General features: G+C 35.8%; 1 protein-coding gene across 5 annotated transcripts in view; it reads left to right on the forward strand.

Annotated features, from left to right (window-relative positions):
* The window catches only part of LEKR1 (leucine, glutamate and lysine rich 1), a 202,486-nt gene that overhangs the window by 143,156 nt on the left and 43,364 nt on the right, over positions 1–15,966 (forward strand). For all 5 annotated transcript variants that reach the window (XM_040480578.1, XM_040480580.1, XM_040480581.1 and 2 more), the window contains one exon: positions 13,798–13,891. In XM_040480578.1, the coding sequence (XP_040336512.1) occupies positions 13,798–13,891 (94 nt within the window). The remainder of the gene's footprint in view (positions 1–13,797; positions 13,892–15,966) is intronic.

Consider the following 15,966-nt stretch of genomic DNA (forward strand, 5'->3'; position numbering starts at 1 on the left):
GATTTGTGTCACTTTAGATAGTCATTTACTACTTCAGGATCTTGTTTCTTCTAAAACTTAGGGAATTGCCTTCATGTATTATCAAAAAATGGCAAGAAAGAACCACTGCTTCACCAGAGACTAAAACAGTGCCTGATACATAATAGGCACTCAATAAATATTTGCTGGTTAGATGGATGTATAGATGAGAATTAATTTAACCCCGACTAAACCACTGATTGCAGGATTTTTTTCTAAGTTTATGTATTTATTTTGAGAAAGTAAGAGAATATGTGTGCAAGCAGGGAAGGGACAGAGAGAGAGAGAGGGAGAGAGAGAATCCCAAGCAGGCTCCTCACTGTCAGCACAGAGCCTGACACAGGGCTCGAACTCACAAACTGTGAGATCATCACCTGAGCCAAAATCAAGAGTCGGATGCTTAACTAACTGAGCCCCTGATTGCAGGATTTAAAGCCCAAAAGCACCCAGTGTTTCTCTCAGGTCCAGAGAACTTCTGACTTCTCGAAAATCAGAGGTGGGAATACAATCCAAACAGCTGGGTTCTAGTGATAATCTTCTTTATTGGATTCTTAGTAAAATCTAAATTTAGGACCTAAATCCGCATTGTTTCCTGTAACTCTAAAGTATCTTTATCTCTAGAACTGGTTCTGAAGAAGAAATTAGATGGCTACACATTTGCAGCTTTTTGTAACATGGGAAAATATGGAATATGCATCTAACAATATTTTATTTCTTATCATTCTGCTAGTTTTCTAGCAAAAAAGCTCGTGAGAGTCAAAGTTGATCCTTTTTAGTTTCTTTCAACACAAGCTTGTCTTTTCCTCATCAGTGTCTTAAAATGGGTTTGTATTCCTAAACAATGTATAAGCTCTTCCATGTATACCACATAATTGTGGTTTTTATTTTTGGAATCCGGATTATCTTTTTCACGCATGTAATCATCTCCATATACATTAGTCAGTGCCTGTTTCATGCTAACCAAGGGCAGTAAGTGTTTATACAGTCATATATGATTATTCTTTCTGCCTTGTCCCACTAAAGAATCATACAAGGGTTCTTAGAGTCTGGATCAGAGGCTCAGCAGGAATCAAAGAGATCTGAAAGTCTTTCTCATTCCTAGAGCCATAAATATCAAACAAACTTACCACTTCAGACTTTAAGTTCATAATTTTTATAAGAGTTCACTGAAAACATCTTGTATTTTCTGGAAATGTCATAGGGAACTTCATAACTATGAAAATTCAGTGAATAATTATCACTTCATTAACATTGTTTAAACCTTGGCCTATTATTTTTTAGCGTCTGTAATTTACCAGACTTTCTCAGTTTTTGTTCTAAAAGGAAACATAACAGCACCGGTGTTTTGTACTGGGTCCATCAGAGGAATGTATATGGAATGGATTCTACTTTTGGTGGTATCTAAATTATAAGTGTCTCCAGAGAGACTGAAATTTGAGCATCTCAAATACTCAGCACCACCCATTTTACAATAAAGGTAACTTCTAGTGTACTAACAGGCACCCATCTGGAAATGCTCATTGGAATTTTCTAATCAGTAAGACCTCTTTTCAAATGGGAAACCTGGCTTAAGAAATAAAATGGAGTGAATTGTCAAGACTGTGCTGTCTGCTACTTCTAACAAGTGCATGGCCAGCCACATCCATTCTGTATACTGGCATTTTGAAAACCAGGTCAAGTACTGCTTCAGTTTCCTTTGCTGCTGCTCCTTATTTGATTAAATTTACTATTATCAGATTCTAATCTCATACCTAAACTTGTATAATATCACTTGAAGGTAGACTATGGCATTGGTTTTCTATTGCTGCTATAACAACCTCCAATTTAGTGGCTTAAAACATCACAAACTTACTAGCTTACAGTCAGAAGTCCAAGTGAGTGTTAAGGAACTAAAATCAAGGTGTCACTAGGGTTGGTTCTTCCTGGAGGCTCGAGGGGAGACCCCATTCCTTGCCTCTTCCAGCTTTTAGAGGCTGCTGGCATTCTTTGGATCCTAGCCTCATGAATCTAACCTCTGCTTCCTTTGTCACATCATCACCTTCCCCCATGTTAGTGATCTGGCCTTTCTCTTATAAAGACCTTGGTAATTACATTTAGGGCACAACCAGATAATCCAGGATAATCTCCCCATCGCAAGACCCTTAATTTAATCACATCTGCAAAGTCCCTCTTGGCATATAAAGTAACGTGTTTACAGACTCTGTGGATCAGGATTGAAAGCAGTTTTCAGTCTACTACAACTGTGGTAAGTTAAAGATGGCTATTTTAACCCCTTAGGAGTCACTAAAATAAACCTAAACAAAAATTTATAGCTAATAAGACAAAAAAAGTAGATAAAATAGAATCCTAAGACATACACAAAATCCACAAGAAGGCAGAAAAGGAAGGAAAAGGACACAGCAGATGAGACAAATAGGAAACAAAGAGCAAGGCAATAGATATAAGCATATCAACAACTCAATTAAATATAAATTGTCTAAACAATCCAATTAAAAGCCAAAGATTATCAGATTGTATTTAAAAAAGTAAGATTCAACTATAAACTGCCTATAGGAAATTTCTTTTAGATGTAAAGACACAAGTTAAAAGTAAAAGAATGAAAAAAATACACACCAGGCTGACACTAATCTAAAGAAAGCTGAAATGCTTTAGTATCATATGAAGTAGATTTTAGAACAAAGAATATTACCAGGAATAAAGAAATTCATTTCATAATGGTAAGTTAATCCATCAGGAGGCCATAACAATCCTAAATGTTTATGCATACAATAACAGAGCTTAAAAATACATGCAGCAAAAACTGATGGAACTGAAAGGAGTAGACAAGTTCATGATCATTGTTAGATATTCCAATAGCCTCTCACAACAATAGATAAAACAAGTAGAAAAATCAGTAAGGCTATAGAATACTTAAGCTTTGCAATCAACTTAATCTAATTGACATGTATGCAACATCCCACCCAACAACAGCAGAATATATATATATTTTTCCCCAAAGGCATACAGATATTCACCAAGATATGGTTGGGCAATGAAGCAAAACTAAGAAGTTTAAAAGAAATCAAATCATACAGAATGTGTTCTCTGGTCACAATGTAGTTAACTTAGAAATAAATAACAGAGGGGTACCTGGGTGACTCAGTCAGTTAAGCATCTGACTGTTGATATCGGTTCAGGTTGTGATCTCAAAGTCCTGAGATCAATCCCTGCATCCAGCTCCATGCTGACCATGGACCCTGCTTGGAATTCTTCTCTCCCTCTCTTTCTATCCTTCTCTCTGCTTGGAATTCTCTCTCTTCCTCTCTTTCTACCCTTCTCCCACCCTGTCTCTCTCTCTCAAAATAAACACTAAAAAAAAAGAAAGAACAGAAAAGTGTCTGGGAAATTCCCCAAATGTTTGTACACTTTATAACACAATTCTAAATAAGAGATAGGAAAAGAAAATATTGGAAGGGAAATTACAAAGCATTTTAAACTAAATGGAAATATCAACATTTGTAGGATGTCACTAAAGCAAAACTTTGGGGAGCAAATTTATAGCAATAAATGTGAAAAAAGAAAAAAAAAGGTCTCAGCTCCCACCTAAGAAACTGCAAAAAGAAGAGCAAACAAAATCCAAAATAAGAAAGTTAAATAATAAAGATCAGAGCAGAAATCAATGACCTAGAAAACAAAAACAATATAGAATATAAAAAATGAGTTCCTTTGAGATCTATAAACTTAATAAATCTCAATCCAGATTGATGAGGAAAAAACCAGAATTTACTGGTATGAGGAATGGAGAGGCAACATTACCATATATTCTTCATATATTAATATAATAATAAAAGAATATTAGAAACAACTTTATGCCACTACTTTTGACAACTCTGGTGAAACAGAAGATTTTTAAACATAAACTGCCAATGTTCACTGAAGAAGAAATAGATAACCTGAATTTATAGTTTAAAATTTTCCCACAAAGAAAACTTCTAGCCCAGAAAGCTTCATTGGTGAATTTTACCAAGCATTAATGAAGAAATAATACTACTTCTACTTAAACTCTTCCAGAAAATCGAAAGGGAAAGAATAGTTCTTAATATATTTTATGAGACCAATATTACCCTGATAATAAAACCTAACAAAAACATTACAGGAAAACTAATAAGCCAATATCCTTCATGAGCATAAATGCAAAAATTCTAAACAAAATTTTAGCAAATTTAATCCAGCAATATATAAAAAAGAAATAAATTGTGAATATGTGGGGATTATCCCAGGATTCAAGGTTGGGTTAACAATCAAAACTCAAATCACTGTTATTTAATATATTATACTAAAAAAGAAAAAATATTATGCCAATAGAAGCAAAAAAAAAAAAAAGAACAATTGACAACACACTTATTCCTGATTTTTTTTTTTAATCTCAGCAAAGTGATACAAGGCATCTAAAAAAACCTACAGATAACATCATACTTAATGGTGAAAGACTAAATGCTCTCTTCTTAAGATCAGGATCAAGAAAAATATCCACTGTTAGCACTTCTATTCAAGATTGTGCTGAAGGTTCTAGTCAGTACAATCAGGTAAGAAAAAAAAAGGCATCAGACTGGAAAGAAAGAATAAAACTGTCTATTCACAGATGACGTGCTCACTAACATTAAAAAAAAAAAAAACCTATGAAATCTACAAAAGAAGTCACTAGAACTGATGAGTGAGCTTAGTAAGGTTTCAAGAAAAAAGACAAATACCCAAAGTCAAGTTAATTTCCATATATTTGCAGATAACAATTGAAATTAAAAAGCAATGTCTACAAAAATAATTCAAAACACATGAAATACTCAGGGATGAATCCAACAAGAGATGGGCAAGACCTGTACACTGAAAACTACAAACATTGCTGAGGGAAATTAAAGAGGACCTAAATAAATGGAGAGATATATAATGTTCATGGAACAGAAGACTCCAATATTATTAAAAGGGTATTTATCACCAAATTAATTTATAGACTCAATGCAATCACAATAAAAACAATAGCAGAACTTTTTGTAGAAGCTAACAAGCTAATTCTAAAATTCACGTGGAAATGCACCAACATTCACATGGAATAACCAATTCAAATCAATAACCAAATCAAATCAATAACCAAATCAAATAACCAAAAATCAGTTTTTTTGAAAAGAAAACCTGAATAGTCAAAAGATCAAAGTCAGTGTCTGACTTCAAGACTTCTTGTAAAGCTACAAATATACTCAAGACAGTGTGGTATTAGTCTTAAGAAAGACAAATACATCAGTGGAACAGAATAGAGAACCCAGAAATAGGCACACATATATGGTTAATTGGTTTACTACATGGCTACCAAAACAGTTCATTGGAGAAAGGATAGTATTTTGAAACTGTTGGTGCTGGAACAATTGTATATGCATGTACAAAAAAATGAAATTTGCTTCATACTATGAAATATGTATAAATCCCAAATATATCATAGATCTAAATTTAAAATCTAAAATTGTGGTGTATCAATACAATAAAATACTATTCAGCAGTAAAAATGAACCACCATCTAAGAAGGGATATGCCCCACCTCCAGGGTAGAGATCCTCACAGTGGCTTCCAGGGGGATTTCCGAGTTGTGATGGAGAGGCTCTACTCCGTGTGCACCTCCCAGTGGGAGGTCTATACTATCCACGCCTGACTGCCACCAGAGTTGGCCACTTAACTTGTTTTTGCCACTGAAATGTGAGAGAATGCACCAATTCTCAGTAGAAGACTTAACAAATCCAATGTTTTGGAGATTTTTCTTTTCCATCTGCCACGAAAAATAGCATTCCTGGGTTAAGAGTTGTTCCTTGCGCTATATCCTGGGACAAACCATGTGGAGCAGAGTAGCAGATGACACATAACATGAGCAAAAATATACTCTAGTACTTTAAGCCTCTGAGTTACAGATATGTTTGAGATGTCTCTGAAATATAGAGTAGTCAGATGGTGAGTTGGATTCATGAGTCAGATACTCAGAGAATAGATCTGAGCAACAGATAAAATTTGGGAATTGTCAGCATCTAGACTGCATTTCAAGCATACGAATGGATAAGATCATGTAGGGAAAGAATTGAGAGGAAAAAGTGCTAAGGAACATGAACATTTAAATGACAAGTACAGGAAGATGAGTCTGTAAGGGAGACAGGAATGTCCACATATTTGGAAGAAAGCCACAAATGAGCTGTTTTTTTGTTTTTTGGTTTTTTTTAGCTTTCCAGAGATTTTATTTATTTTTTTAAAATATGATTTATTGTCAAATTGGTTTCCATACACCACCTCACAGTGCTCATCCCAACAAGTGCTCTCCTCAATTGCCATCACACACACAAAAAAAAAGTACAGAGAGGGAGGCAAACCATAAGAGACTCTTAAGGACTGAGAACAAATGACCTTTTAATGTAATCTTTTGCTGTCCTCATTCTTTGTTTCTTCTGCTTCAGCTTAGAGATTGCTAAGCAAGCATCAGAATCTTCTGGGTGCACCCCACACTTTGAAAGATAAATCTTCCTTTTACATTACTGGATTTTGAGCACCATTTGGACAGGGATCCTGCCTTCCTAATTCACCTCTGTCCCTTGTCCCTAGGGTGCATAGCTGATAGTAAACCTCACCCTACTAGTCACCTGCCCATTCCTTCACCTTAGTCTTACCCTTTGATTCCTTTTCCTCTGCATACTGAGTCTACGCTGTGCTCAGGCTTTATCACTAATAGTGTTTGTATAAATATTGAGTAGCTACAAAGAAGGTTAACATAGGTATAAAGTATAAAGAAGTAATACAATGAACATCTATGTATCAACCACTCACAGTTTAGGAAAAAGAACCTTACCATTAGCTTTGAAGTCCCTTTGTGCTTCTCCCCAATTCCACTTACAGTGCCCCATTCCCCAGAGGAAAACACCAACTTGGATTTTGTGGTTCTCAACAAACTAGGCATAGAAGGGAACTTCCTCAAATGGATAAAGAACATCTATAAAAACCTACAGATAAAACCTGATGTTTCTTTGCTTCACTTTATATTTTTACCAAGTAACATAGTATGTTTATATTCCTTTAAAAAGTTAGACTTTGCATATATGTTATCTTCATAGAAATAAAATCATGTATTACCCAATGTTTTTTTTTCTTTGTGCTCAAGATTATGTTTCTAGGATTTGTCCATTATGGTACATGTAGTTGAAAAGCATTCATTTCTGCATCTGTATTCTAAAGTATACCACAGTATCCTTCCTGTTTTATCTGTATTCTGTAAGTTCTGATATATAGCAATTGCATTATTGTCCAATTCTAAGTATTTTGAAATATCAGTTATGATTTTTTTACTTGACCCATGAGTAATTCAGAAATACATTTTTTAATTGCCAAATACGTGGACATATTTTACATATATTTTATTATGGGGGTTTGTTTTCTGAGAATATGGATTGTAACAGTGCTGTTCAGTAGTATAAAGTGAAACACACATGTAATTTAAAACTTTTTAATTGCCACATTAAAGGAAAAACAGGTAAAATCTATCTTAATATATTTTACTTAGCTCACTATATCCAAATTATAGTTTAAATATGTAATCATCTTTAAAAATTATCACAGATATCATAGATTTCAAATCTGGTGTGCATTTTAAATTTAGGTACATCCTTATTTGAACCAGTTACACTTTAAGTGCTTAGAAGCTACATCTGGCAAGTGGCTACCATATTGGACTATATCAGGTTAATTGGGCAACAGTTGTTTGAAATTTGCTGCAATTTACTTTCTGGCCTAGGATGTAATCAATTCCATGTGAGCTGGAAAATAATTGTGTGTTTTTCTACTAATTGGGTTTATATATATATATACACATATATATATATCCAATCTTATATACATTGTTAAAATCCTCTATTTTTATTGAATTATTTTTCTGCTTGACCTTGGGTTGCTGCATTACACATTACAGGAAGGCCACTCACATAATAGCCTGGAGTTGTGTGGTATACATTTCCGTGGCTTTTTATGATGGTCCCAGAGACAGACTTACAGTCTGATGGATCTGTATTGAAATCTACCACTATAGTATGGTTTTGACAATTTCTCCTTACAGTCCTATAAATTTTGCTTTATATATTTTGAGGTTGTTTTAACAGGTGCATATAAATTTAGACTATTTATGGTGAATTAACCTGTTATTATTATAAGCCCAGAATGATTTTGTCTTAAAGTTTACCCTGTCTGATATCAATATAATTGCATACTTTTCTTTTAATATTTCCCTGTTACATCTTTTCCAAAACAATAATAATAATAATAAGGAAATCTTTCCATGTCCTTATGTTTTAGGAATGTCTCTTATAAAGAACATATAGCTCAGGTTTGTTTGTTGATCAAGTCTGTTTCTCTTTTTTAACTTATGAGTTTAATTTATTTACCATTACTATCATTGTTACTTTAAACTTTCATTTTTTCACTTTTTTTTCTGCACTGTTTCTACCTTTGGGGCCTTTGGATGGAGGGGTATTGTTGGAGTTTTGTTTATTTTCTTTGTGCTTTTCATCTAATGGTATATTCTATTTCTTTTAGTGTTTACTTTTGAAACTTTACCATACATACTTAATAAAGTCTAAAATTAATGTCTCACACTCCCCTTGAATCATGCAAAGACCAAAGAACACTTGAGTTCTTACTGTTGGAATCCTGACATACAGTATGTAGTTTTGTCTAGTGTTCTAATTCTATCCTTTTGTTAGCCCCACTAATTATACATATTCAAAACTATTATTTTTATATAGATATTTGCTTACAATTACCTACACGCAGGGCTGGCTACATAATTTTCAGGACCCAGTACAAAATGAAAATGTGGGGCTCTTGTTCAAAAAGCTACAAAGAAGCTTTGTCCCTGCCTTCACAGTCTCTCTTTCAATCTGACATGGTGTTTTCTTGATGACTATTGAATGTTGTGCTCCCATGGTCATGGGGAAATCGTGGAGTGGATGCAGGCTTTCATAAGCACCCTGTGCCCAGGGTGGCCAACCCCCACTCTCCCCATACCAGTGCCTCAGCCTGGGCCCACACTCAAAGCAGAGGAAGGCAGCAGATTCTGGGCAAAGGCTGAGGAGCAGGGGCTGGAGAACCATCCCGGAGAGGCAGGGAGGTGGCAGGAGGTAGAACTATATGTGAGCCAAAGCTCCATGACCTTGGTACATGCTCAGTTGTCCCATCAGACCTCACATAAAACACAAATTTAAAGGTAAAATTATTAAGAATTTCTTGAGAGTGACCATAAAGCATTAAATCCAAAGCACAGGACCCCCTTCTGAAATTGGGCCCTGTACAACCGTCTTGATCACGTGCCCAAGAAGTCTTCCTTGCATCTGAGTTTGCCAGTTTCTTTGCTTACCATCTCTTCTTGCATACCTCACCTTCCTTCTGAGATCTTATCTCTTCCTGTAAAGCATATTCTTTAGAAGGTTCTTTAGTTAAAGGTCCTTTAGCTGGTAGTAAACCCTCCAATTTTGTCTGAGCATATTTTATTTCAGTCTCATTCTGAAAGATAGCTTTGCTGGGTACCCAACTTTAGTTGGTGGTTCTTTTCTCATAAGATTTTGAACATATTATTTTGCTGTCTGACTTCCTTTGTTTGTGTTGGAGAATGGGCTCCTTTGAAGATAATGGATTTTTTTTCTCTTGCTTCTTTTAAGATCTCTTTAACTTTGATATTCTTCAAGTGCACTACCAGATGCCCAGATGGGAGATTTATTTTTATTTATCTTGCTTGGAATCCATTGAGTTTCCTAGATTTGTGTGTTAGTGTTTTTCATCAATCTGGAATATTCCCCTCAAAAATTGCTTCTTCCCCCTTTTCTCTCTGAATAATGAATAGATATATATTAGATCTTTCACTCTATCCACCATATATCAACTTCTCTTTTATATTTTCCACTTCCTGTACTGCACTCTATATAATTTCTTTAAATCTCCCTTTTAGTGTATTACTTCATTTTTTTTTTTTTAATTTTTTTTTTTTTCAACGTTTATTTATTTTTGGGACAGAGAGAGACAGAGCATGAACAGGGGAGGGGCAGAGAGAGAGGGAGACACAGAATCGGAAACAGGCTCCAGGCTCTGAGCCATCAGCCCAGAGCCCGACGCGGGGCTCGAACTCACGGACCGCAAGATCGTGACCTGGCTGAAGTCGGACGCTTAACCGACTGCGCCACCCAGGCGCCCCTCATTTTTTTAGCTGTGAATAATCTGCTACAGGACCATGCACTGTTTTTCATTTTGATTATTATATTTTTAATTTCTTCAAGTTGGATTGGGTTCTTTTTCATATTTCATTAGTCATTTAAATCAATCCTTTATTTCTTTGAACATCTGATTTTATATTCTGTATCTGAAAATTCAAAACTTTAGAAAGTAGGAGTTTAATTATGCTGTCATTATGTCTTACTCTTTCTCTTACTGGCTTTTTTTTTTCTTTTACAGTTTTGTGATTTTTTTATAAATTTACATTTATTTATTTATTTATTTTTGAGAGACAGAGGGAGACAGAGCACAAGCAGGGGAGGGGCAGAGAGAGAGGAGACACAGAATCTGAAGCAGACTCCAGGCTCTGAGTTATCATCACAGAGCCTGACGTGGGGCTCGAACTCACATACTGTGAGATCATGACCTGAGCTGAAGTCAGACGCTTAACCGACGGAGCCACCCAGGCGCCCCTTGTGATTTTTTTAAAAAAATTATGATCTCATAGATTTTGACTCTTTATCTGTAGAAAATCTTTGAGTCCCAGATTGAAGATAGATTGCTCCTGAAAATATCAGTGTTTTTCCTACCTGTTTTTCCTACCAGGCATCTGGAGGCAAAGTTAACCTATTACCACTATAAAATATCTTTTCAACGTGAAGCTCTTTGAGCCACTCAGGTAGTATGAATTCACAATACAAACCTGCATTAGGGTTAGTTTGTGTTTACAGATTCTTGTGAGAGATATGTATCTTTCCCTCTACCTAGCACCCATATTCAAAACCAGTAATTTTCCTTTTGTACCTTGAGAGATGTTATTTGAATTTTACACATGCTAGGTGTGAATTTCACACATATGTTACACATGCAGCTCTTTGAGATGCAGCTTTATGCAGGTGAGTTTACTGGTAGACTCTTCTCTCTTGAGCCCTTCATGGCTGTGAAATTTAAAGCTCAAGTTCATCAGATTTGGAAAGTACCTTCAAGGTGAGACTTGCTTTCAATGCTCTACTTATAGTTGGGGGTTCTTCCTTTTGCTTCACTTTTTTAAGGTTTAGTTTGGAATAGTTTTATATTTATATAAAAGTTACAAAGACAGTACAGAGAGGGTTTATGTTTCTCCTTGGCCCATTTTTTATAACCATGACACATCTGTAAAAACTAAGAAACTAACATTGGTGTAATACATTTAGCTAATTGTTGATAATTAACTAAACTACAGTTTATTCATATTTCAATAGGTTTCTACTCATATCCTTCTGTTCTTTCACTTGAGTTTTGTTCTCCACATCCTTCCCACATTTTGTCCGGCTCACTGATGAATTTAAAGATTTTTTCAGAAGTTAAAAAATGTTTAATTGGGCGCCTGGGTGGCTCAGTCGGTTAAGCATCTGACTTCAGCTCAGGTCATGATCTCACAGTTGTGAGTTTGAGTCCTGCATCGGGTGAGCTTGGGCCCTGCTTCAGGTGGACACAAGCCCCACTTTGGGTGAGCATGAGCCCTGTTTCAGGAAAAAAAAAAACCATGAGCCCCATTTTGGGTGAACCCCGCTTCTCTCTCTCTCTCTCTCCCCCCTGCTTTCCATGCCCCTTGTGGGAGTCTCCCTCTGCCTCTCATGGGATTCTCTCTCTGCCCCCTCACCCACTTGTGCCCCCCACCTCAAAAAATGTTTACTTATTTTAAGTAGGAAGGTTGTCAAGGTACCTAGTCCAACATACTTCTGGAAAGAGAAGTCTGGGAGCTTTTTTTTTTTTTTTCAATCTGCTTCCCTTAAATGATACTCATTATCCTGGTTACCAAGTCAAACATGTCTTCTTATGCTTGTGTCCTTAAAATTTTCTAGCCTAGAAATGTAGGCACTATTTTTATTATGGTAAAAAACATGTGATAATATTGTAAGAGTGAGACTAGAAAAGAAAACAAGACATAGATTGAAGGTCTGTAATAATACTATAGGTGAGAGATAAAGTCAAGAACCTTAACAAGGCAGTTGTTGGTGGGAAAGAAAGAGAGGAAATAGTTTGAGGTGCACTCAGGAAGTAAAATATAGAATTTGGTCTTGAATGGAGGTAGTAGAACATGGAGAAGCAAGAGTCAGAGAGAACTCAGAGATTTCAAACAAAGATTTGGACTCCTGAAGATTTTCAGAAGTCAAAAAGAAAAGCAAGATTGCAGCAGGTGATGGTGAATTTGTTTTTTGATGTATATGGTTGTTAATGGATCATTAGTGTGGCGATGTCCAACAGGTAGTAATAAATGAAAGTCACAGTTTTGAGAAAGGAGTCAGAACTAAAAGGAACAGGGTGATGATGGAAAACAAAGAGATTAGAAAGAGGAATAAGCAATGGAGAAGAATCATCTGTATGGAAACTAAGGAAGGTCATGATTCTAGAAAAGGGAAGGAACCCTAATCAACAGGTGCAGTTTTGCCACTAGTGATATCCAAAGACTTAATTTCAGTGCCCCTCCCTGTGAAATGCTCTTATGGGGCACCTGGGTGGCTCAGTCAGTTAAGCGTCCGACTTCGGCTCAGGTCATGGTCTCATGGTTCCTGGGTTTGAGCCCCACATCAGGCTTTGTGCTGACAGCTCAGAGCCTGGAGCCTGCTTCCAGTTCTGTGTCTCCCTCTCTCTCTGCCTCTCCTCTGTTCATACTCTGTCTCTTTCTCAAGAATAAACATTAAAAAAAAAAAAAGCTCTTATGAATCTTTTGCTCTTACCTCCACCCAGAGGATTATGAACTAAGCTTTAAGATCCATTCATATGGGGGCGCCTAGGTGGCTCAGTTGGTTAAGTGTACGACTCTTGGTTTCCACTTGGGTTATGATCTCATGGTTCATGGGTTCAGTCCCCACGTTGGGCTTTGTGCTGACAGCATGGAGCCTGCTTGGGATTCTCTGTCTCCCTCTCTCTCTGCCACCTTCTCTGCTTGCTCACTCTCTCTCTAATAATTTTTTTTAAAAAAGGTCCATTTATATGGATTAAAATATTAAAATGTTTTTTGTTTCCAATTTTCTAATATGTTTTGTACTATACCATTTCTCAAACACTACCCTCTCCTTAATTTGGTTTGTTCCTATCAGTACTTGAGACAGGTAAAAGAAAAATAAATCTAGCAAGAACTACCAATATGTGTTGATTTTATGGCATATCCCAACATATTTTCTTTTCTTAAGGAAACAAAATATCGTTTAGTGTTAGAATTTAGTGGTAAACTTTGGAACCATGATGTGTGATGTTTTATTATATTTATGACTCCACATATGTTGTTACTATTTCATGCAAAAATAATAACATAACTTATTAAGCAAAAATTAGGAGAAAAATACTGATGAAATACTTACCTTGTATGCAGTGTTTGTAAATTTCTGTGAATGGTTAAAATATTATCTAATGGTAGTATTTATAATTGTTAAAGAGAATAAACAGACTAAGTTGTGAAATAGTATTTCTGAGCCAGGAACTGCAATTTAGGAAGAGTGTCAGGGTGAGTCTTGATTCATTTGTTGGGTTTATGGTTTTCAGGGAATTAATGCTGATTTCACATCAGAAAAGCATCGAGCAGCTGCAGGAAACCCTTAGACAGAAGCTGCTGAATGATGACAACTGGAGAGAGAAGGTAACAATAATGTAACTTTCATCAGCATGTGTCTTATTTGCTTTTTCAAAATTCTGTTTGCCCGGAGACTATTCCGGATATCTTTGCTTCTATGCACATTTTGATTCCTTCTGGAATTTCCTAGGCCAAACATACTTATAATGTGTGTCTTTTCCATAATACTAGACAACATAATAGGAAATAAAAAGGTAAGAACAGAATTTTAAAACTTGTAAAATTAAGATGGCCCCTAGTTCTCATGTAAAAGTTTAATTTTTATTTTCAAATATTTTACCTTTTTCCTGTAAAGTGACAGAATCTGCCTTTGACCACATCCTTAAAAGCAGGGGAATATTAATTCATTCTTGTAATTTCTCTGCTTTTAAGAAGATAATGTAAGAGAATGGAAAATGACAAGATTACTCAGTTATGAACTTTTGGCAAAGTAAAAGGAAAGTATTTAGCTCACTCTTTATAAGGAAAATATTTTCTCTTAGAGGATTGAAAAATGCATTGATTTTTGGCTTTGGACTTCTCTAAATTTTTCAAAGTTTCAGTAATAAGTATGTATTACTTTAATAATTTTAAGGAATTCAAATAATATTCTAAAAATTGTTGGTCCCTATCTTCTCAGGCCATGTACAACTCTAGTCATTGAGACTATAACCATGATCTCCCTGTCATAAACTTCTGATACTCCTTGATTGATCCCTGGACCTTATCCTGAACAATGTCCTGAAGGCTTTCCAACTCTTTCTCTTGCCCAACTGATACCTATCCCTAGCACTAGCCTTCATCCTTGGTTTTTTGATACCATTATAAATTTGCATCTAGTACTAGAGCTAGCTACTGAAATTCAGATTGCTTGACTTAAGCCCCGACAACCTGTTTGGTTATATCAGATTCTTCTCCTTGGTGACCAGACCCTATAACTTGTAACTTCAAGCAATAAGCAGTGACTACATTCAAACTAACATCTCCACCTGGACTCTTCACTCTACCATCCACCAAACTTAGACCCTTTAGATATCATTGCTGGCTCAGATGAGATCTAAATTTTTCACTTTCATTTCCAGTATTTACTCAGTTGGCCATACACAGGCATTACTGGCCCTCTACATATGAATCTCACTTCCCTTGTCCCTCAGGGATAGCACACTCAGGCTGTAAGAGAAATGATCACTAGAACAACAGCTCCATAGAGGCAACAATTAAAACTTAAGAATGGACTAATGGTTGCTCTAAGTGGCTCATTCTTATTTTGAAGTATGGGCTTTTTCTTTTCCATCTCCTAAAGCCCACATTTTTTGAATTTTTATTAGTCTTGGGGTACTCAATTGGCTCTTCTTAGTCACTTCCTCTATCCTTACCAACCCATGTTTAAAAATACAAAAAAGATGATTAACCTAACCAGCAATCCAAAAAAGGCAAATTAAAACAATGAGAGATTTTTTTTTACCCATCCAGTTGACAGAGTGGTTTTGGCATTGTGGCAAAGTCTAGTAAGGTAATCTTTCATACTCACTGTTCAACGGGCTGAAAGTTACAGCAACCCTTTGGGAGCAATTTGGCAGTATGTATGAAGAGATATTGTAAACATCTCATCTTTTGATGCAGAACTTTCACTGACGGAATTAGTGTGAATAGAGATTCACAGATTCTTCCCTTCCCTCAAATGCCTGAGCTCCTCTTAGACCGATAGAGTGAACCTTCCAGCCTTTGCTTGTATAGAAGTTCTTTTTATCTCCTTGGTCACACCCCTGAAGGACTTTCAAATACAATATACTGTAGAAGTCTCTGCATTTATGATCTCTTCTTATACTGCTTCTTACTGTACCCTGTCCATGAGGTGCTAACACAAGTAGACCAAATTAGTGTTAGCATCTGATCATATAAAAAAGTATTATGATCTTGCTTCATGCTGTTAATTTGATGATGCAAATAAACCTATGTAAGATTTTCTAAGTTCCTACTGAGACCATGATATCATTCTCATAAATTAATTGTATCATAGACATATTTTGGCATGTATAATTTTCTATGATATAAATGGGCATTTCATTTTGTTGAGAGGACATGACTTCTTATTAATAAAT

The sequence above is a fragment of the Herpailurus yagouaroundi genome, unplaced genomic scaffold, assembly GCF_014898765.1.
Source record: "Herpailurus yagouaroundi ecotype Mexico unplaced genomic scaffold, PumYag 159, whole genome shotgun sequence".
Lineage (NCBI taxonomy): Eukaryota > Metazoa > Chordata > Mammalia > Carnivora > Felidae > Herpailurus > Herpailurus yagouaroundi.